Genomic DNA, 25,120 nt, shown 5'->3' on the forward strand with positions numbered 1-25,120 from the left:
GCAGGTAACACTGTGTTTTCATAGCACTATGGTTTAAGGGAATGATTCCATATCATGCACGTCATGCCGAATTTAATTTAAAAGTAGTCTCCTTATAGCTTTGTAGTCATCCCATAAGGATGTAATAATTGGAAAGCTACCTTTTGAAGTTGAGAAAGTGTCCAAATGCTCATTGTGCACCTGAGATTCTGTCTAAACACAGATGATCATCATTTGCATAACTTACTGATGAAGACCACACAGACTTTGCCCCATTTCATTAAGCAAAGCACTTAACTAAACATTCTGTAAGCCTTAATCTTGGTATAAAGATGATAATCCCTCGAGGCTCTGTGTTCTGGCTGTTCTGTTGGGAAAGAAAAACTAGCTAGAGGATAAAAAGGAATGGAGATAGAGATAGAGGTGAAAGGTACCCAAGTACTTACATGCTCGATGGCTTACAGTCATTCGTGATCTAAATGAATTAATCGTCCAACTTACATAGGTTAGTAGGTAAATACACAAGAGATTCTTTAGCTGGGTGTTGAGAAACTTGAAGATAAAGCCTGAATGATTCTGTTTTGAAAAGAAGATTTATATTTTCATAACTTTTTAATTCATCTCTTTTATTTCTCATTGTAACTCTGTTTTATTCATTATTACTGTTTTATTCATCTCTTTTACTTGTACCAGCTATATTTATAGATTATAACTCTTCTTATTCATGTCTCTTACTTGCACAAAATGTATTATATTTATATATCAAGCACATGTTCAAATTTCCAATCGTAAGTCAAATGTTTCATAAAAAAAGAAAGCAAGTACATAGTTTCTTTTTAGGAAGTTGTACTTACTATAACATCAAGTGTAGTTTTACATATGGAATGCATCACGAAGATAAATTGTGGAAATTTTTATTTAATGCACTTTCAAATGTCAACACTCCAGCCCAGGTCTTCATCACCTCACACCTGTGTTACTGCAATCATTTCTTCTTTCTCTGCATCTAATTTTTCCAATCCAGTCCAGTAAGATAAATTTCCTCAACCATCATTTCAATCATGTCTGGTCCCTGTTCTAAAACCGACCCTAACTGCCAATTGAACGGTATCCAAATTGTTTTTGTTGGAATTCCAGCCCCTCTGTAATCTGGCCTCACCTTGCCATCCAAGTATCTCCAGTTATTTCCCAATACTCCATTCCCCACTCTAATTAGGCTGCCTCCTCCCTGCCTCCACACAGTGTTGAGTTCTTTGCTGCCTCTGCACTTCTGCTTCTAAAGCTTCCTTAACCTGGAATAACCTCACTTCCCAGCTTTTAACTTCTTTACTTTCCACCTTTCAAGGGCCATCTTTTGTCCTTGAACCCTTCCTGGGGTACACCTGCCATGTGGACCCTTTCCTAGTCTGACCATCCACCCCCCAGAACGTACTTTCTATTATATACATCGGTCACCCATTATAAGAGGCATTTAGAAAACAAAAACAATATATTTTAAATGGAATTTATTTTACAACCAGTGGCATGTCGTAGATGGATTAGAAGGGTTTTTCCTTTCTAATTGGCACATAAAATAATAGTGCATCTTAGAGTTTGTGGTATCCTAAAAGTTGAATAGTCAGTGTTTATATTATTATTGTTTTCCAACGGTTTCCTGTGTGTCTGGCATGTTGCCCAGCATTATTGAAAATTTTACTATCATGGACATCTTTTCTTTATTTTTTTCTGTTTTCTTTTAAATACCCTATCATTCTAGGTATATAGTTGGGTTTCTTGAATTTAATTTGTGAAATTTTATTTTAATGAAATTAAACTTAATATCATGAATGTGCTTGGTTAGAAAAGTGCTTTTATTAACTACTATTAATTTTTTTCTTTTATCTTAAACTTTTCATTGAAGTATTATATACGCACAGAAAGTGCACATAAAAAATGCAGCTTAATACATTTTTCACAAACTCGATACACCCTGGGTAACCAACGCCAAGGTCAAGAAACGATATACTATCAGGACCCCAGAAAGCTGTCTTCAGGCCATCTGCAGTCACCATGGGAACCATTATACTGGCTTTGAAAAGTGTATATTACTTTGGCAAGTTAGGTGCTTTATTCTAGGACATGTCATTTGTTGTACATATGTATTAATTTCTCCTGGTTAAGTATCTAGGGGCAAGAATGCTGGGACACAGAGTATGATAAATTCACCGTTAGTAGATGCCAGCTAACTACCTTCCAAATTCAACTGGATTTTCACTTTCAGCAGCAGCATGGAGGACTCCTGCTGTTCCCCATCGTCACCAACACCTGGTGTTCTCTGTCCTTTTCAGTTTAGCCCTTGTGGTGGGTGTGTATGGTATTACTATTTTTTTGGTACAGATAAAAAAAATGTTTTCAGCATTTTGGGGGGGATTTTCCTTGAGAAAGGTGACAGTTACTGAGTATAAGCACTATAGGTTGAGCTATAGGGATTCTCATAAAAATAATTACTGAAGCTCGAACCAGTGCTCATTCTGGGTATCTGCCTGACTATGAATTCAGTGTTTGGAGCTGTTTCTGGTGATATCTTTCTAGTGACATTTAATTGTAATCATGTTTGTCCTTGTGGACATGCATTGACCATTTGATTTAGTCTCCAGAATCATCTGTTTGGAGATCTAGCTGGGTCAAGAGTTAGTGACATGAATTCTTGGGAAATGGGGGCAATGTAATTAACATTTTGTTCATTACCTCTTTGGATTAATGTCATTTGTTATTTTTTTGTTCGCAAGTATCTCTGATTCATACCAGCATTATGGACTGGGTAGATAAAGTTAAATTCAAACATTCGAGTCTCCCCCGCCCCCCCTGCTGCTACAGTTATTTTCTATTGTGAATATATGTTGCAGGCAAAAGCCCTGGTTTGAAATCTGTGTATTTAATCTCTAATGAATTACTATTTCTCATTGATTTTCCATATGTTCTAAGATATATTTTTTGTGCTTCAAGTATTATATAATTAGCCTATAATTCTATTTTCTACCCTACGATTGCTGAGAGAAACAGTGTGGTCATTTTTCTTGCCAATATTCTTTCCTACTCGTGTTCAGGCCAAGACATTTGGTTTCGTACTGAGTCATAAAGCTATATTTTTTGATTGCTCTAAAATCAAAGCTGCTGGCTTCAGTATATTTAACTCCAGAATTCTGTGCAGATTGTGTGGCTAATTACCGTAAAAATTAATTATGGCTCAGAAATGAGACTAGTGTATTCCCCCCATCACAGTGATCCATTTATAGCACTAGGCTTAGGAGGCAGCCACGGGAACAATGCAATCGTTTTGTGAAACCAGGATCCTTTTCCACCTATTTCTTTTGTGGTCTGGAAACTCAAAGTGCTGAGTTCAATCAGTCTGTGATGGATTGCATATTAAGAGCCTCTTACTGAATAAGCATGGATAGGATATTTTTTACATAGTCACTGGGTAAAGAGTTTCTAGTTTTGGGATTTACTTCTTCCCCTGGTATTCTGGACACTAATTAATTCATTACCTATAAATCGCTGCATTTGATTCATCTCACAACTCCAATCTTAACTACCTTATTACAACCTTATATAATAAGGTAAAAATCTGCTTCATGACAGGAAGTCTGTCTAATTTCTTTAATATTCAGAAATGTCTACTAGATGGGTGAGTATATACTAAGTGTTTATGTATATGTACTTAAATAAAAAGTTCTAAAACTATATGTGTAGTATAATCCTAATTATGTAAATAAGTCTTTGTGTATCACACACACACACACACACACACACACACACACACACAAATATGGAAATACCAAAATATTACAGAGCAATTATTAGCAGGGCACAATAGTGGGTATTATTTATTTTCTTCTTATCTGATTGTCTCTTTTCTATTTTTTTTACATAGCATATAATACTGTTATAAGAAAAAGTTTTAATATAAAATTTAAAATGAAGATGTAATATGAAGGAGTTCATCTAATTTACGTTAGATACAGAAACAGCAGGACTCTAAGAGCTGATTCCTCAAAAACTTCTTGATTACACTTTATCTAAGTGCTATATAATGGAGGCAGGAACCAGGATTCTTCTCCTTGGTCCAATATGTAAATCAGCATAATAGTCATGAACAGAACAGTTTTGTGGTCATTCTGTTGTAGTGTAGGACTCCAAAACTGGTGAGTTTACTTACTGTTTGCATTTATAGGGACACTATAACTTGAGTTTTTTCTTATTCTTTATAAAAAGCACTATTGGCCCAGTGCACGAAATTTGTGCACCAGTGTGTGTGTGTGTGTGTGTGTGTGTGTGTGTGTCCCTCAGCCCAGCCTGCACCCTCTCCAATCTGGGACCCTTTGAGGGATGTCCGACTGCCCGTTGCATTTGATTTGCAGTCGGACATCCCTCTCACAATCCAGGGTTCCTGGCTCCCAACCGCTCGTCTGCCTGCCTACCTGGTTGCCCCTAACCGCTTCTGCCTGCCAGCCTGATCACCCCCTAACCACTCCCCTGCCAGCCTAATCGACGCCTAACTGCTCCCCTGCCGGCCCGATTGCCCCTAACTGCCCTCCCCTGCCGGCCCGGTCGCCCCCCAGCTGCCCTCCTTTGCTGGCCCAGTCACCCCTAACTACCCTCCCCTGCAGGTTCGATCACCACTAACTGCCCTCCCTTGCAGGCCTTGTCCCTCCCAATTGCCCTCCCCTGCTGGCCTGATCACCCACAACTGCCTTCCCCTGATGGCCATCTTGTGGCAGCCATCTTGTGTCCACATGGGGGCGGCCATTTGTGTTGGAGTGATGGTCAATTTGCATATTACTCTTTTATTAGATAGGATAGTCATTCATAACTAGTCTAACATTTTGTCTTTGTAGCAAATTTTAAATATGCATTTTGTTTTAGTTTTCCATTTTCCTCTTAGTAGTTGAAGTATTTGTTTTTAAATGTGATGACTCTTGAACCTCACTTTCCTTTTGCATTTCTGGTCATAGTTAAAGCAACAGCATCATTTTTCTTGTTTCTCAAGCCAGAAATCTGAGAGTCATTCCAGACTTTCCTTTTTCTTTCATGTTTCACATTAAACTGCTACTTAGGTAACCCTGAATCTAAGGACACCTTTGGCATCTGTTTCCTCTTCGTCCTTCCCACTCTCACTTGTCCTTTGTTAATTTTTTGCCTGACCTACTTGAACTGCCACACTGCTGATCCCTCTGCTTCCTGTCCTTCCCTGACCCTCCCAACCATCCCTCCACATTCTTCCGGTATGATCCATCCAAATATAAACCCAGTGGTGACACTCTGCTTCTAGCCTGTCTGTGACTTCTGCAGTTAGTTTGTTATCTCTTACCATTTCATCCACACACCAGCCATGAAGCAGGTCCGCGCCTTTCAGCTATGCCATGTTATATCTTACCTCCGTGCCTTTGAACTTGGTATTTCTTCTGTCCCAACTGCTCTTCCTCTTCTTGTCTGTTGACTCCTACTTATTCTCTAAAACCCATCTAGAGTCTGGATGGCCACTTTTCCAGATAAATCCACAGCTAACCTTTTTCTGTGCCATCGTATCTGACACACACTTTCATTACTGCACCTCTTAGAGTCCTGTTATTGTTTATGTACATGTTTGTTTTCTCCACTAGACCATGACCCCTCCCCCAAATAGTGTATCCATTCTTCACCCCATGGTGGCTCTTGGAAGCACAGGATCATTCTCCTATTATCCGCCTGACTTTTAATTGAGACAAGGTCCTCATTTTGATACTTAACCCATTTTCTCCCCTCCAGAGTGTATGCATTCATGTTTCCTTTTTATAGGTATTGAATGTTACCATCAACCCTACCTACTCTTCCAGTTAATTCCTTAAAATGGGAAAAATAAGCAGAATTGTTCCTTAGGGATCGCAATATGTGTGTGTGTGTGTGTGTGTGTGTGTGTGTGTGTGTGTGTGTGTGTTGGGGGGGGGGGGGTCCTCCCTTCTCCATGTCCAGCACGGAGAGAGAGAGATGAACTGGTTCTTTAAGTAGAGGCACTTGGGATTTAAGAAAGAAATGAAAAAGACAGGACACAAACATAGAAAAAGCTGGGTCTGGGTGGGTTTCTGCCCTCTGATGGAGGGACAGACAGACACGCAGCACCGGAAGTAAATTTAATATATATTCGAAGTAACCAGAAGTTACATCACATCTGGGTGGCCCTTGAGTTCCTGGTGACATAATAGGATCCACCCCCCGTAGCACCTGGGTGGGAAAGTCAGACTGAGTGGCTTCCTAGCCTCTTGACTAGGACCGCCCCCAGGGTGTGGCTCTGCCTGCGCCCTGAGTTCAGTTGACAATATTTAAAACGCCGACATGCTTGCCAGAGGCTCTCCACATCACAATAGTATTTTTAATGGCAAAACTAAATGGAGATCTAGAGAAGAGCCCTCTGACCCTCACCTTCTTTCATATTTCCCCGCACCCAGTCCCAGGCAGTGAAGCTGGAGGCGGTGGCCCCCGCCCACATAGGGGACTTCCAGCAATGGGTGTAACACAAAGAACAGGACCTGGAGGAGACTGTGCTAGAAACTAGTCAGGTCCAAAAGACAGACAAAGGCAGAACAGCGATGCTGCTTCTGCGTAACCTGGGACCATGGGTTCACTACGGTGAGTCTCTGTACCTCTCACAGGAAGGAGCAAGTCAGGAAGCTGAATGAAAGGCCCGAAATGTTCACTCCATTTCTCCCTGTCTGTAGTTTGTAGAGGAATGAAGGCTGGGGCTGGGAAATGTGCTGAAAGCATAAGGAACAATTCCAATGAAAATGTAAGGCTTTTCACTAAAAAGACAGATGTGTCAACAGGAGTACCACATGCATCAGGAAGATGAGTCCTAGCTCAGTGGGGGGAGGCGAAAAAGGGGGGACCCCTCGGCAAGTGGTCAGGGTGTCTGTGAGCCCTGCTCCTGATATTGCTGCACACTTTCACAGGCCTTGTATCTAAGCAACAAGCCCTAAAACTCAGCCTAGGAAGGGGATTTGGGAGCAAATATACTGATGGGAAGGGGCCCACACTGCCGTCTCCGCAGGGTCCTACATAGCTACTTTACTTCATTTTAGAGATTTTGTAGAACCTAATGGCAATTATTTAAAGTGGTCCCTGGGCATTTATTCAATAATCAATCCAAGAATGTGAGGTGATTGCCTCTCTACCTGCTACCAAGCAAGGAAGACAGTGTAACCCACTCTAGATTGGTCTTCAAGCAACAACAAAAAAACCCTCAAACAAACAATCAAACAACAACAACAAAACAATCCTGACATGGTTTCCATTGGTGTAGTAAGTGGGCAAGGAAGTTGCAATTAATATGTCCTTCAAAGAGTGGGAGTGGAGGCAGGACCCAGTGAAGGTACAAAACGTAAGACAGAGGGAATTTCGAGTGAGCCCTACTAAGGCTCTGGGAAGTGGGCTGAAGTGTGTTCACAGACTTAAAAACTAGGTGGAGAGATTTGCAAAAGTAAATCTAAACTGTGATTGGTTAAGACTGCTGGCTCCTTCAACTATGAATTCCCTTGAACGCATCCTTGTGTCCAGGGACTTTGGGGTGATTTAGATTTTAGCAATAGAGATACTACAAACACCAAGTATGTCAGTGTATGAAGTTGAAAGTTTTAAAGCATCCCAGAGAAGAAGAATTTTTTTTTTGATAAAAGATATTAGAGAAAAGACTAAATTATCTTTCTATTCTCTCTATAAAATATAACACTTTTTGTGTGTGTCATGGGAATAGTCATTCAAAGAGTAGGCAGCCAAAAACACAGGGAAAAAAAGCATCAGGGACCCTTCTTTGTCAGTTAGTTAACAACACACAGTTGTTATTAATTTCTAGATGTTTGTGGGATTTGCAGTATCTGTCAGCATTTAATAATGTGAATGTATGTGAACAGATTTATTGCAGGTAACTATTTTTTGTACCTGCTTTTATAGTTGTAATTTTGCTCTCTTTTCCTTAAAGAGGGGCCCCCAAATTGTATAAGCCTTAGGCCAATGGAATCCCAGTCTGTCCCTGAATAGAAGCTATGTGGGGGAACATTTATGTTTTACTACCTTTTGCTGAGCCGTCTCTCTATTGCTCTTCAGGCAGAGACCTGCTCCAAAAAGCATGAATTTGCTAGGGGTGAAACAGAGGCTGTTATCATCGTTTATGATAGCAAATGCCAAATGCACGTGCACTCTAGTTGTTTGAAACTGGCCTTGTAAACAGTTATAGGCAGGAAGGCTACCTTTCACCCATGGGAATGTAATACAAGAATCCACGCTTTTGGTAAAATGACTGTACTTAAAATGTTTATTGACTTAATACAACATCCCTTTTCTGCCCATAAATCACTTTCATTCTCTCTTCAGTTATTAATAAACTGTGAAAATTACTCAGAAGTAAATATAAACAGACCTTAATAGGCTACGAGTTTGATTTCTTTTTTTCCTGTCTCTTTGATGTCCCCTCCCTGCCCCACCCCCTTCACAGTGTTGAAAAATGTCCTCCTCCTGACTCCATATCACATTTACTTCGCAATCTCATCTCTTTCAGTAGATTACCCCGTTGGAATGCTGAGGGGTCTGATTTCCTCTGATTTATTCCATTACTTCCATTTATTTCCCAAACATGGATCCTTGCTTTACATTTCTCTTTTCCCCTTAGGACCTCCTAAGATTGTACCGTTGTTTCCAACTACCATCTCTGCAGTGCTGATTTAGTTGTGGGAGCTCATAAAACTTTACTGCCATTTAAAAGGGTGACTGAAGATGTCTGGCAAGTGCTGAATATTCACCTATGTTATTGCTCGCATTCCCATTAAAATCCAGCCTGCTCCACATGGAAGGGTCTTTTCGAAAGATGAGAGGGAATCTGGAACGAGTTAGTGTGACTCAGGTTTTTGTGCCTGGTGCCAGATTTTAAAAGCTGTATAATGTTGAAGTTTTACCACCTCTATAAAGCATTTCCCAGGAATGACTGCCTGAAGCACACATGGTCACTAGCATTTATGCCTTGTGGAACCTCTGAACTAACTGGACCTTTACAACCTCCAATTTATCTCGTCGTTGAATGCACTTACAGCTCTACTGTGTGACATTTGAATGTATACTTCCAAAAGCTTCTTGTTGAATATATTAATGTTTAGGAGGCTATGTGGAAATATGGAAAACATGATGAGATCTTGAAAACTTCACTTTAAAATCAACACATAGAGCAGAAATATACAAAAGGCTCCGTTTAGTGGTTGAATGGCCTGGGGGTAGGTGAAACTTGCCTGTAACTTGACTACATGTTCAAATATTTAAACACGGTGTCAGTCAGAATGGGTGTTAGTCAACATGGAAGCCTAGAGACAGTTAAGTCATTAAGGGTAGTGTTTGCAGTGCCCACCCAAGTTCTGTCTAAAAGTGGGGGAGCCTCAGCCAGCTGAGTTATGGTCTGTTTGGTGCTGTGGTTCTGATTAGTGACGGAAATCATTGTAGCCTGTAGGCCATGAGATTTTCCATCTCATTGATAAGAGCACTTCTATTGTGAGATTAATCAACCAAATGCTATGAAGTGTTTGATACATAGAAATCACTTCCTTTGTCTTATTTCCGAACTCAACAAGCACATGACAATATAGAGGATTTGCATTTTAAGTGTAGGGGGGTCATCTTAAACCAGGACATAATTTGAAAATTGTATGTATTCAAAGTTATGCTTGAAATCTGTTGAATCACTTTAAATTACTAGGACCTAAGTAGGCCCTTAGAATAACTCAAAATCTAATGTATTTCTTTCCTTCTCCTTCCCTCCCTTCCTCCTCCCTTCTCCCCTCTCCTTCCCTTTCCTCTCCCTTTTCTCTCTCCCTCTCTCCCTCTCTCTCTCTCTCTCTCTCTCTCTCTCTCTCTCTCTCTCTCTCTCTTCTTTCCGTGAGCCAGTTGGAGTTTACGATTTCTTTCAAAGTTAGGAATGAAGGGTAATGAGTACCCAAAGAACTTTGGCCTATATTATAATCTTACAGTGTTTAAGAGCATGAGAGTTGGAGTCCTATGCCTTTTTTGAAAAATCATATACTTACTAGCAATGTATTAGTTACCTACTTCAAAATGTAAATACTTAGAGGTTATGGAAAAAGTTAGATGAGGTCAGACCTCAAATGGGAGGGGTGTGGGGGGGGGGGAGGAAAGAGAACATGTATATATATATATATAAAAGTCTAAGTGTCCGTCTGACCGTCCAACTGACAGATAGCTATTGCGTGCACTGACCACCAGGGGGAGATGCTCAACACAGGAGCTGCCGAGCTGTGGTGACTTGGTAGCAGCTGTTCTTGGGTGACACACCTGGAACCAGAGATTAGGGAACCCCATTCTGGGGTGTGTCACCTGAGAACCGCCCTCTCACAATCCGGGACCCCTAGGGGGACGTCATGGAGCCGGTTTTGGCCTGGTCCTTGCAGGCCAGGCTGAGGGACCGTACCTGCCAGAGGAACCCTGCTCACTCTGCAGATGACCTTCGAGCCACAGCACCATTCCAGGTGTGGCCAGCTGGGGAGGGGTCACGGGAGGTTGGCTCCCGGGCGGTGTCCAACCCATCTCACCCAGTCCTGCCCTGCTGGCCACCTTCTAATTAATTTCCTTTCAATGTGCACGAATCCGTGCACCAGGTCACTAGTATATACATATATGCACAGCCCATGGATACAGACAATAGTGTGGTGAAGGCCTGAGGAGGGGTGGGGGCTGGATGAGGCGGGCAAAGGGAAGAAATGGGGGACATCTGTAATATTGTCAACAATAAATTTAAAAACTTAAATGAGGTAAAATTTGTGAAGTTCTTTGCACGGGGCTTGTGTATGAGTGCTATTTATATGGTAGCCATTAAAACAACCCTCCAGTTATGTTTTGGATTCTAGAATAAGTCGGCCTCTAGAAGCCAATGGAGAGGCCATGTTGTTATAAATGTTCTGATTCCTCCTCTTTGTGAATGAATGTATGATGACATTTTCAGTTTTGAGGGCTCAATGTAAGTGTGAAGGCTCCAAAGAAAGAACTTTTCTACTCCACATTCATCTAATCTCAGTTGAAATGAGGTTCCTGAAATTAAGAACCAGATCTTAGACCCTAGGAAGTTCTTCTTGGGAATTAAGTGTATATTTTGAGGTCTTTTGGAGAGATCTTGCTAATTTTAATTAGGTGTGTGCTGCAGGAGATTAATAGGATTTTTACATGTCAAATATAAACCATATTGTGTTATATTTTAGTTTACTTCCAGTAAAACAGGGGTTGGGGGCAGATCAGGACACATAAATACCTAACTTCTCCTAGGCATTATAAATTAAAATTTGTTTTAGTACTAAAGAATGCTTTAGCTTCATAGTTTCTTATCTTAATTATGTATTTAATGACTATAAACAAACATTTGAAAAGAGCCTGAAATGCAGAATTCCTTTGCTGTGTGAATTATTTCATGCTTTAATTTATCTATTTTAAGTAAGATGTTCAAATACTTTTAAAAATTAGCATTTATAAAAGACTTTTCTGTGGAAGAGATGGTAGCTCTGTAAAGTTGTTTTTTAAAGCTCCCCTTTCTATATCCTTTTGAGAATCTGGCCCAAGCAAGCCATGAATCCTCCTCCCGTGTACAGTACATTTACATAAAGTTCTTCATAGTACACATTTGGCTCCATATCTGCAGATTCAACCTGCAGATCAAAAATATTCCAAAAAAAGGTACATTATTGCTAACTATCTAGTTAAGCCTACTATGGTTATTTCTGTACTGAATACCAGGTATGTACAGACTTTTTGTTCTTGTTCTTATTCCCTAAATAATATGGTATCACAACTACTTACATAGCATTTACATTTTATTAGATATGATAAGTAACCTAGAGATGATTTAAAGTATACAGGAGGATGTGCATAGGTTATAAGCAAATACTATGTCATTTAAAAAAAATTTCAAACATTTATTTTATTGATTTCAGAGAGAGGGGGAGAGAGAGAGAGAGAGAGAGAGAGAGAGAGAGAGAGAGAGAGAGAGAGAGAGAAACATCAATGTGAGATGATCAGTTGCCTCTCAAATGCTCTCCAACCTGGGATCGAACCCACAACCTTTCGGTGAATGGGATGATACTCCAACCAATTGAGCCACACCAACCAGGGCATACTATGTCACTTTATACAAGGGACTTGAGCATGGAGACTTGGATTTTTGATAGCTGGGGGAGGGTCCTGGAACCAGTCCCCTGTGGTTACATATGAAAAAGCCAACTTTGGTAGTGCTCAAGTACCTCCTGAACTATGGGTTTTCTTTGTTGCTCATAAAGAGCCTTGGTAACAATTGGACTTCCTCCTGCTTTCATTGTAGTCAGGAGTGAGATCATAACTAGTCTGTGTATGTAGGCATACCTGGGTGTATATATATGTGCGTACAGATGTATGCATGTGTGTGAATGTAAGTATTTATGCACTATGTAATTTTTGAGTTCCTTCTCCTATCCTAACAAGGAAAGGGTTATTTCCCCCTTTATTTTATTTCTTATTGCTGACATTATTACAGATACCCCTCATTTTCACCCCCACCCTTTGCCCACCTCCACCCAGTCTCCACCAACTTGGAAGAGTTTTAATGAGACAATTGGATTCATTGAGATTTTTTTTGTTCTAAAATAGTTATTTAATAGAGGGAAAAACATGAAATAAACAAAACCCCCAAGCAAACAAAAAAGGATTCAATTAAAGTCATAAATGAAAAACAAACTCTATTATTTTTATTTTATTTTTTTCCAGCTTTATTGGAGTATAATAGACAAAAGAGTTGTTAGCTATTTAAAGTTTGCATCATGGTGATTTGATATATGTACATGTTAAGAAAGGATTTCCTCCATCTAGTTAATGAGTAATCAATCACCTCACATATTTATCTTTTTAAAAATTATTGTTTTTGGTGAGAACATATACATTCTACTCTCTCAGCAAGTTTCAGTCATGCAATACAGTGTTATCAGCATGGTATCACTTATACATGGAATTTAATACTGTTTTTGGTGATAACATTTAAGTTCTACTCTCTTAGCGAATTTCAGTTGTGCAATGCAGTGTTATCAGCATGGTATCACTTATACATGGAATCTAAAAAAAAAAAAAGTCAAACTCATAGGAATAGAGTAAATTAGTGGTTGCCAGGAGCTGGGAGGAGAGGGGGACAGGGAGAGACTGGTAAAAGGGTACAAACTTTAAGCTATAAGATGAATGAAATCTGAGGATCTAATGTGTAAACGTCAATCTTTTATAATTTTATTATTTTAAATAATTATTATTTTTTGGCAAGTTAATTTCCTCAGTCATTTGTAACACATTGAAATTGTGACACATCAGAAGTTTATGAAGATAAATTAACGAAATACACTTTGACACTTTAAAATAGCTAGCAGGAATGATCTCACCTTTCAGAAATGTCTGAGGATAGCCTTTATTTTCGCAGCTATCGCACACTGGGGAACTTTCATCACATTGAAGGTGTGGTAGTTTTATACTAGTTTTAGATGTTCATGGAGTTGAAGTTGAGGGTCACTGTGTCATCTATCCTCTCTAGTGTTCCCACTGAACCCAACCAAGTTTCCTGATGCCCTTCCATTTTCTAACCCCTCCCCCAACCCATTTTCTCTGTAGGAACTGGGTGAAATTGTAGTGCCACCCAGCCAGCGTGGCTCAGTGGTTGAGCATTGACCTATGAACGAGGAGGCTATGGTTTGGTTCCTGGTCAGGGCACATGCTTGGGTTGCAGGCTTGATCCCTAGTAGGGAGTGTGCAGGAGGCAGCCGATCAACGATTCTTTCTCATCATTGATGCTTCCTTCTCTCTCCTCTCTCTTCCTCTCTGAAATCGATAAAAGTATATTTTAAAATTTGTAGTTCCACCAGAAAAATACATGCATACCTTATAACAAAGATTTCTTATTTCATGGTCTATACAATGACTCACAAGCACGCTTGTTTATGAGCACTTACTGTTGGAATAGCTCACTCAGGAATTTTCCAAATTAAGTAGGCATAAAGTACACAAAGAATAATACAAATGGATATTATCAGTGGAAGGGCTTCTTAGGAGACCTCAAAGTGTGACAGCCTTTGGCGGATTTGCTAAGATGTGCAGACTGTGAAACTGGTTTTGTCGGCACTCTAAGAATGGACCCTTTCTTAGGAATAGGCTCTTATTAACTGCAGTCACAGCAGTGTTGTCTAAAATCAGAATACAAACTCGGTCATCTGTGATGAGAAATCTACTTTCCATCACTCTTATCAACATAACTAGTACATTCTCCCTATAGGGACACATATGAGGGGGCAAATCATTATCTGAAGGTTATCTGCTTAGGACCACTGTGATTGATATATATGTTTATTTTCACAGGATGATTTATTTCCCCCTTTGTGTAAGTTTTGGTGGGAAGATGCTGTAGGGAGAGCTTTATGACTTTAAATTCTGTTGTATCTTCAAGCTGCACCTCTCAGCTGAACCCCAGGTCCATGTATATGACAGCTTCCTTCCTATGTACCCCAGGATGTCTACCAGATACCTCAAATTGAGCATGCCCAAGCTGAGAACCTACATTCTCATCCTCACTCCACCGTCCCTTTAAATCAACTCTTTCTGCTCTCTTTTCAATTTCCGTTAATGGTGACTGAGGCATCATTTTCAGACCCCCACATCCAGTCTTCAGTGATCCCTGTCAATAGACATCTGGAGTTGGCCACTTCTTGCTGCCCACTGCCACAACCCTGGTATGGTTACCATCATTTCCCACCTGCAGCGGCTTCATATCTGATCTCCTTGCTTCTGACCTTGTAGTCTCTACAGTCTGATTTCAACACTAAGGCTAGAGTGATACACACACACACACACACACACACACACACGCACGCATATATTATTTCAAAGAGGGAGAGAGAGACAGAAACATCAATGATGAGAAAGAATCATCGATTGGCTGCCTCCTGCATGCCCCACAATGGGGATCAAGCCCACAACCCAGGCATGTGTCCTGACTGGGAATCGAACCGTGACCTCTTGGTTCATAGGTCGGTGCTCAACCACGGAGCCACTGTGGCTGGGCTAGAGTGATCCTTTTAACACCTGTCACATCATGTAACCTCTGAGGTATCGCAGTTTAGCTTGGATCTGCTGTCTAAACACAGGGATATGTAGGATCACAGTACTACTGCATATTTACTCTTGAAATGAGAGTGAGCAGCACCATTTGCATGACCATGCACCTGATATGTAACTGGGGGTTCTCAGATTTAATGTCTATGTAGAAGACAGTGTTTCTTAAAGGGAAAGTAATAAAAAATTCTAATTTGAAGCTTATATGTATTATTGAAATTCAACAGTGATAAAAGCAATTGTTTAGATTTTAAACCCAACAAAAGATCCTTTTGTCACCCTAACCAGTTTGGCTAAATGGATAGAGCGTCTGCCTGTGGACTGAAGGGTCCCAGGTTCAATTCCGGTCAAGGGCATGTACCTTGGTTGCAGGCACATCCCCAGTAGGGGGTGTGCAGGAGGCAGCTGATCGATGTTTCTCTCTCATCGATGTTTCTAACTCTCTATCCCCTCTCTCTTCCTCTCTGTAAAAAATCAATAAAATATATATTTTTTTAAAAAGATCCTTTTGTCAAGGACTCCTTGAATGACATTGCTAAAGATTACGAGCACATGAGATATTAAAAAGCAGATCAGCTGTTAATCAGTTTTACTATTGTTTTTAAATTCTCCACAAACACTGTATCCACTTATTACCTGTATCCAGGGTGGATAATTCACATTGCCACCCTTTAGTATACTCTTGGCTTGGGCTTTATCCTGGATGTAACTGGGAACCATTAAAACTTTTTCAGTAGGGCCAAAACCGGTTTGGCTCAGTGGATAGAGCGTCGGCCTGCGGACTGAAGGGTCCCAGGTTCGATTCCGGTCAAGGGCATGTACCTTGGTTGCAGGCACATCCCCAGTAGGAGATGTGCAGGAGGCAGCTGATCGATGTTTCTCTCTCATCGATGTTTCTAACTATCTCTCTCCCTTCCTCTCTGTAAAAAATCAATAAAATACATTTTTTTTAAAAAAAAACTTTTTCAGTAGCAAAGTACATGACAGTTCAGAACTATAAATTGAGCATTTGTATTCTGATCTTGGTTATTTATTGCTTGAAGGTAAAAACTAGTTAATTTGTTTTTAATGTCTTTTAATTTGTTTTAATGTCCATTTTTCCAACTAGATTGTCGTGCCTTATAAGGCAGGAGATGTGTTTTTACTTATTTGCTATTCTTTGTAATCTCCTGTACTATCCTTTATATTCAGTAGGTGCTCAGTAAATACTTGGTGATTTCCAAGCAGATTCTGAATTATGGGCTCTATGCTATACTGCAGAGTAGAAATGAACGTGAACCTGGGGGGAAAGGCTTTCCTGGTTATTCAGGAATGGACCATCTCTTAGGCATATCAGAGCTGAGTGAAGTCTGTCTCTGCTCTCTCTTAGGATTGACCATAAGTGGTTGTCTTAGAGATGTGGCAGGTCTTTCTCACATCAGAGACAAGGAAAGCTTTAATATTTTTATATAAATTAATTCTTGACTGTCCAACTAGTGATAAAATATACAGCTAATCAAATAATTGTTTTGCCATTTCTCATTAAACAACAGTAACAACAAAAATACAAACATATGCATAATTACAAATTGTATCCAACACCTTAACCATATTTCTGTCTTCCCACCGAAAGGACAAAAGATGTTCTGGGGGAATTCATTTGGATATGATTCATTTCATGTAAAATGTCTTCCAGATTGCATCAAAATGAATGAAATACCGAGGAATAAATTTAACCAAGGAGGTGAAAGACCTGTACACTAAAAACAATAACACACAGATGAAAGAAATTACAAATACTAGTAAGTGCAGATAGCCTCTGCTCATGATTGGGAGATTAATATTATTAAATTTCCATAGTACCCAAAGCAACGTACAATAAGTGCAATCCCTATCACAATTCCAGTGGTATTTTTCACAGAAATAGAACAAACAGCCATAAAATCTGTGCAGATGTACAGAAGACCATAAATACCCACAACAATCTTGGGAAAGAAGAACAAAGTTGGAGGTATCATGCTTCCTGTTTTCAAACTATATTACAAAGTTACAGTAATTTTAAAAAGTATGGTATTGGCATAAAAACAGATACATAGATCAATGGAATAGAATGGAGAGCCCAGAAGTAAATGTATACATATATGGTCAATTAATTTATTACAAAGGAGCCAAGAAATGGGGAAAGGACAGCCTCTTCAATAAATGGTCCTGGGAGAAAATTGGCCTCCTACATGCAAAAGAATGAAATTAGGCCACTATTTCACATCATACACAAAAACTAACTTAAAATGAATTAAAGACTTGAACATAAGACCTGAAGCCATAAAACGCCTAGAAAAACAACAACACATAGTTGGTAAGCTTCTTGACATCAGTCTTGGTGATGATTTCTTTTTTTTTTTTTTTTGATTGACAAAAGCAGAGACTATAAAGCAAAAATAAACAAGTGGGACTACATCAAATTGAAAAGTTTCTGCACAGCAAAGGAAACCATCAACAAAATGAAAAGCCAACCTCCCAAATGGAAAAGAAATAGCTTCAAATCATATATCTGACAAGACGTTACTATCTAAAATATGTAAGGAATTCATACAACTCAATAGCCAAAACCCAAACAATTAAAAAATGGGCAGAGGCTCTGAACAGACATTTTTCTAAAGACATATTGTTGGCCAAAAGTTATATGGAAAGGAGGTGCTCAACATCACTAATCACCAGGGAAATGCAAATCAAAACCACAATAAAGTACCCCTTCTTACTTGTTAGAATGGGTATTATAAAAAAGACAAGAGGCCGAGACCGGTTTGGCTCAGTGGATAGAGCGTCGGCCTGCGGACTGAGGGGTCCCGGGTTCGATTCCGGTCAGGGGCATGTACCTGGGTTGCGGGCATATCCCCAGTGGGGGATGTGCAGGAGGCAGCTGGTCGATGTTTCTCTTTCATCGATGTTTCTAACTCTCTATCTCTCTCCCTTCCTCTCTGTAAAAAATCAATAAAATATATTAAAAAAAAAAAAAAAGACAAGAGCTAGCAAGTGTTGGAAAGGATGTGGAGAAAAAGGAACCTTCTTGTGGGATTGTAAATTGGTGCAGTCACTGTGGGAACAGTATGGAGGTTCCTTAGAGAAACTACCTCAGAACTACCACATGACCCAGAATTCTACTTCTGGATATTTATCTGAGGAAAACCAAAACACTAATTTGAAAATATATGTGCACCCTCATGTATCTGCAGAATTATTTACAATAGTCAAGATATGAAAGCAACCTAAGTGTCCATCGACAGATGCATGAGCAAAGAAAATGTGGTACACACACACACACACACACACACACACACACACACACACACAGATGAATATTATTCAGTCATAATAAGGGAAGAAATCCTAGCATCTGTGACAACATGGGTGGAATGTGAGGAAGCAATGCTAAGTGAAATAAGTCAGAGAAGGGACACGTACTGTATGATCTCACTTATATGTGAATCTAAAACAAAACCTGAACTCATAGATATAGAGAATAGATTAGTGGTTGCCAGAGGCTTAGGATGGGTGAAATGGATTAAGGGAGTCAAAACTCCAAATTTCCAGTTATAAAACAAGTCCTGGGATGTAATATGCAGTATGGTAGTTATAGTTAATAATGCTGTATGGTATGTTGGAAAGTTGCAAAGAGAGTACATCTTAAAAGTTCTCATCATCCATAGCTGGTGGATAGTGTCAGCCCCGGGACTGAAGGGTCCCAGATTGATTCGCATCAAGGGCATGTACCTCAGTTGCAGGCTCAATTCCCCACCGCAATCCGGGCATGTGCTGGAGGCAACCAATCAATGTGTCTCTCTCACATCGATGTTTCTTTCTCTCTATCTCTCCCCCTTTTTTCCACTGTCTAAAAATCAATAACCAGATTTATTATATACAGTGAGTCAAATCATTGTTTTGTGGTTATCATTTTGCAATACATACAAATATTGAATCATTATCTTGTATACCTAAAACTAATATAATGTTATATGTCGATTACATCTCAATAAAAAAAGAAAAAAAATATTATTCTAAGCAAAGATTCTTTCAAATTCTGTTCTGGAAGGTGAATACAAATATTGACTTCACTTACATATCTATTTAATACTATTCTCTTTCATAATACATAACAATGCATGCTGCTTTTGTGGTTTGAAACAATATTTGCATCTCCTTCCAGAGGGGAAGCGACATATGAATGTATTTTTTAAGTATTATGATTTAGGATACTATATAGATTTCAACTAAGAGCGTGTCTCAGGAACACAGGAGCTTATATAAAATAAAAAAAAAAACATTGATCCACAATCAGTCTAGTTAGACTTTTAAAAGGAACAAGAACTCTTTCGACTATCAGTTTCCTCATCTATAGAATAAAGAAGGCGGATTAGATTGTCTCAAAAGCCCTTGGAGATATAAACTGCTACAAATCAACAGAGAACCATTTTTATATTAGAACTCTTAATGTACAATTAATGGTGCCTTAGTGATTTAAAGAGCTTTTATGTCAGTGAAAACGCACCAGTGCAAAGCCTCTTACATTATTCTGGTTTTATTCCATTTGTCATTATAATAGAAGACCATTTCCAGTCTCATGAGAACATTTCTCGTGGTTAGACAATTTAAGATTTTTTTTTCTCTTTATATATGGCAACACGAGAGGCCGGGAAACTCACTTAACCGTGATCCTGTAGTTTACAGTGATCTAGTTTTCTTCAGATGTTGGCAAGATCTGGATTGTCTAATAAAATGGGTTACAACTGTTTTCAATTTGATTTTTTCTTAAGTGGATAAAAAAGTGATTTGAGACTCCTGACAGAAGTCTGTTCTGTGTAGTTCCCAACTAGTAATGTTATGATACATGGTAATCCCTTTGTGAAACCCTCGTAAATGGTGATGAATTGGAAACAGTATTAAGAGCAAATCGGAGCCTGTGTATATTCCCTACCACGAGAACACACTTGCCTTATGAAAATGCAACTGCATTAGAAAGGCTTCCATTTTCATAAGAATGCCTAGACTTAGTGATTTCCATGCACAGCTGGTGACAGTAGGATAGACTTCCGGTGATGGTGTATCATACCTTCTCTCCCTTGGGTTTGAAGGAAAGATATATTTGAGATGTCTTATACTGTTAAAAAAGGGGTATAAACATTGGTTTTTCTTCCATTTCTGCTTAACACTGTTGCATGGCATTGTTGAGATACTATACAATTCTTGTTTTCTAATTATTTTCCTCCTTTTCAGTTGAGAATTATTTATGGCCACATTGTGTGTCTTGCCCTTAAAACAAATACTCTGTCCATTTCTTTGGTTTCTCTTGTCCTTTGTTCTCTTTAGTCTCCACATCAGACATTATCCTCAAAATTACTGTCAGTCAAATTTGCCAAATGCTTTCTCAGACAAGTCAGTCCTTCCCATTTCCTTGAGTTAGGCAACCATGTTGTATGTTTAAGATATAAAAATGTCAACAGTCTGGTTATTAATATACATGTCCTATTTGTGGTCCATTATTAGTTACAATCTGTCTGATTTCTGTAGCCATAGGTATATATTTGATGAGCAGAATGAGCCATACATTTTAGTTTAAACATGATATATCACTCAGAATTACATTTTTCAAAATTATGGCCTCAGCTTGTTTAGACAATTATGTTGATATGTTTTATTTCATGTGTACAATTCCAGGTGCTATATAGCATTAAAACTTAAGGAAATACATCTTTTGATTTATGGGATAATTAACTGTAATGCATAGATTTGTGGGGGGGGGGGGTTTTCTGTTCAATTCATCTGTGATACCTCTACAAATTTTCGTTGTAAAATACCACTTTCATTGTACTAGTATTAGTCCTCTGCTTAAGCCCTTCCATGATTTTTCACTGGGTCTTTGGAATAAAATCCAAATGTCATGGCCTGCTTTGTAACCATACATAGTCTGTCCCTAACATAAGCTTTCAACCTCATCTTCTTCTTCCCCCCCTTTTCTGAACACTTAACATTCATGTTCCCAACACATTTGAAGTACTCCTGTTTCTGTGTATTTTTTCAGGCCCCCACTTCACTTCTACCTAAAATGACTTTGCCTCTCTTTGTCATTTACAGAAATCTTATCTGACTTCCATGGATAATTTTTTTCATTTTGCCTGTCAATTGAATTGAGATATTCAATTAAGGGACAAGGAGGGAATATAGTTGTAAAGGGAAGAAAATATTTGACTATCTTCTGCTTGGCAAGTACTGTGCTGGACAATGAACATATGTTATTTCAACAAGGGATCCCTGTTTCATGAATTCCCATACCATTCTTTTATTTACGAAGACATCATTGTTATCATCATCGTGACCACCTTCATGGACTTTAGTACTAGTATATATCCCACCTTTTCCAGGGGTAAAGCATGCCACTTGGTTTTGAGTATAAACAGATGAAGGAGATAATGGTTCTTGGTCCTGGAGGAAAGGCAGGAAGATTTGTTAAAAATAATGTGGAATATGTGCAAAAAATTTAGTAAATACTACTAGTTCTCAGTTGTTAGTAAATACTGATTAAAATTATCCTCATCAATACTTAGTACCAAAAGAGTGCTTGAGCAATAAACATTTGTTTTGTGAATGAACAGAATTGCCTCCCATTGTTAGTTATATGAGAATATATCTTAGTCACTTTCCTCATCCTTGAGGACAGAAAACAGGCATACTTTTTATAGAGAGTGAAGCGATTGCAGTATTTGTTGTTTGATTGATTGATTTGTGACTACCGCTATTGAAATTTAAAAAAAAATGTTTTTGTTTATTTTGAACTAGAGGCCTGGTGCACAAAATTCGTGCACAGGTAAGGTCCCTAGGCCTGGCTGGCGATCAGGGCCAATCAGGTCCCCGCCTCCCTGCCTCCCTGCCACTTCCTTCCCTCACTCCCTCAGCGCCATGTTCTGCGCCACCCCCTGGTGGTCAGCACACGTCATAGCTAGCAATTGAGCTCCTGGTCTCCCGATTGAACTCCCAAGGGGACAGTTTGCATATTAGCCTTTTATATATATATAGACTAGAGGCCCGGTGCACAAAAATTTGTGCACTCGGGGGGGAGTGGGGTCCCTCAGCCCGGCCCGTGCCCTCTCGCAGTCTGGGACCCCTTGGGAGATAACGACCTGTTGGCTTAGGCCTACTCCCGGGTGGCAGAGGGTAGGCCCAATCCCTAGGTGCAGCCCCTCGTCGGGCTCAGAGCAGGGCCGATTGGGGAGTTGGGGCACCACCCCCTGTCATGCACAGAGCAGGGCGGATCGGGAGGTTGCGATGCCACCCTCAGTCACGCTCAGGGTAGGGCCGATTGGGGGGTTGGGGCACCGCCTCCTGTCACACTCAAGGCAGGGTCGATGGGGAGGTTGTGGCGCCACCCCCTGTCACGCACAGAGCAGGGCCAATCAGGAGGTTGGGACGCTACCCCCTGTCACTCACAGAGCAGGGCCCATCAGGGGGGTTGGGGCTCCTTACCCTGTCACGCACAGAGCAGGGTTGATCAGGGGTTTGGGGAGCTCGCCTCTGTCACGCACAGAGCAGGGCCCATCAGGGGGTTGGGGAGCTCCCCCCTGTCAAGCACAGAGCAGGGCCAATCAGGGGGTTGAGGAGCTCTCCCCCTGTCACTCACAGAGTAGGGCTGATAGGGGAGTTGGGGCACTGCCCCCGTCACATACAGAGCAGGGCGGATCAGGGGGTTGGGGTGCCTCACCCTGTCACACTCAGGGCAGGGCCGATGGGGAGGTTATGGTTCTACCCTGTCACACACAGAGCAGGGCCGATCAGGGGGTTTGGGCGCCGCAGCCTGTCACACACAGAACCACAGGGCGATCAGGGTGTTGGGGAGCTCCCCCCATCAGGCACAGAGCAGGGCTGATCAGGGGGTTGGGGCGCCTTCCCCTGTCACAAACAGAGCAGGGCGGATAGGGAGGTTGTGGCCCCACCCCCTGTCACGCACAGAGCCGCAGGGCGATCAGGGGGTTTGGGCGCTGCCCCCTGTCATGCTGATCCCGGTGCTGGGAGGCCTCGCGGCTTCGTTGATCCTGGTGCTAGGAGGCATATTACCCTTTTACTATATAGGATAGAGGCCTGGTGCACGGGTGGGGGCTGGCTGGTTTGCCCTGAAGGGTGTCCTGGATCAGGATGGGGGTCCTGCTTGGTTGCCTGGCCAGCCTGTGTGAGGGTTTGATGGCTGTTTGCAGCTGGTCACACCCCCTTCAGGGTGGGGGTCCCACTGGGGTGCCTGGCCAGTCTGGGTGAGGGGCTGAGGGCTGTTTTCAGGCTGGCGGGTGACTGAAGCTCCCAACCGTTCCTTTTTTTCTTTTTTTTTATTCTGGGCCAGCTTTAGCTCTGAGGCTTGGCTCCAGCTCTGAGGCCTCTGCTGCTGAAAGCAGGTATCTGGTTTGTCTGGGTTCTATAATCGAAACACTGTTTCAACTCCAGCTCTGAGATCCCGGCTGGCTGAAAGCAAGTTTCTGGAGTTTGTTTAGATTCTATATTTGTAACAATGTTTCAAACTGCAAGCTCAGAGGCCGGCAGCGGCAGGCGGGGAACGTTGGTTTCCTCCGTCACTGAAGCAAGCAAGCCTCATGTTCGCTTCAAGTTGCCTGGCTGCCGGCCGCTATCTTGGCTGGCAGTTAATTTGCATATTGCCCTGATTAGCCAATGGGAAGGGTAGCGGAGGTATGGCTAATTACCATGTTTCTCTTTTATTAGATAGGATAGCTTGACTGTAGCTTAATATTCAGCTCTGTTCAGTGTTTTATGCATAATTCTAAGGAAAATTGTTTACAATATATTGTCTTGAAGGATATATGAACCAGAGAATGATCTAAGGTAGATTAAAGATTCACATAATTTAGAATTAATTGTAGTAAGTTTGGCTAACCAGCACCTGTTCAGGCATGCAGTTTTTGTTGAATAGGAAATTGTATTTGCTGCAGACACATCTGTGAACTGAAAGTTTTCTTGTTCACAGTGAGGCATTAAATTCCCTTTTAGAACCCAATTTCTTAACATTTTCCAAAAGACTACTTTTCAAGAATACACTGCTTAAATTGGCTCTAACCTGAAGTATTTTTCTGTTTTTTAAGAATACAATGGTTACTTTTTCTATTATCTTTGGTGTTTATTATAAAAATGCATAGTTTGCTGGCATTGCCATTGTGTTTGAATAATATACTACAATATATGTCACAATATATAATGTATAATTACAATATACAATAATTTATATATCTAATAGATTGAAATTGGATTTGATAATTTGCTTTTTTTAATAAATTGGATTTTGAAAGAAATCTAGAAAGAAAGAATGGAGAGAAAAGAGATCTTTTGAGAAATATAAAACAGACTGTACTATCTCTGCATGTTTCACTTAACTGGTTTTAGACACTGTCCTCTTGTTTTGAATATATTATTCCAAGACAGAAAACTTGAAATTTGACCGTGAGCTAAACTAGTATTTTACTCTGAATCTACTACAATAACTGGATGTAGGAAAAGGTTTGTCTTCGCTGTCATGGAAATAGACTTCACACCGTGAAGGAAGTACCTGAGTCATGTGTTTAACCAAAGCCAACTTCTGCACCTGGAAGTCACAGTGGCATGAAATTTTAATGTTTCTGATGTCACTCACACATCTCTTTTTCTCTGATAGGTGCTAAAATGGGTGGAGGAAGCAGTGCAGGCCTCCAAAGTCCACCTCTTATCTACAGATCATCTGGAACAGGCTGTGAACACATGGAAAATCCCTTTTGATCCCAGCCTCAAAGAGGTGACTGTGTCCCTGAGTGGCCCTTCTCCAGTGATTGAAATTCGCAATCCTTTAGGTGAGAAATACCAGCATCATATAATAAAATACAAAAGCTGTGAAAGTTGAAAGACTTTTTGCACACTTATGTGTGTTAATTTAATGCTAACTTGTAAATAAATTAAAAAATGACTAGGGAAGATG

The 25,120-nt window shown here is 40.3% G+C and overlaps 1 protein-coding gene across 1 annotated transcript in view; it reads left to right on the top strand.

The window, feature by feature from the left end:
* The window catches only part of HMCN1 (hemicentin 1), a gene marked incomplete at its 5' end in the record, with an annotated part of 289,007 nt that overhangs the window by 35,445 nt on the left and 228,442 nt on the right, over positions 1–25,120 (top strand). The window contains one exon of the mRNA XM_081113289.1: positions 24,824–24,995. Within this exon, the coding sequence (XP_080969415.1) occupies positions 24,824–24,995 (172 nt within the window). The remainder of the gene's footprint in view (positions 1–24,823; positions 24,996–25,120) is intronic.

The sequence above is a fragment of the Myotis nattereri genome (assembly GCF_964212035.1).
Source record: "Myotis nattereri genome assembly, chromosome: 18".
In the NCBI taxonomy this organism is placed as follows: Eukaryota; Metazoa; Chordata; class Mammalia; order Chiroptera; family Vespertilionidae; genus Myotis; species Myotis nattereri.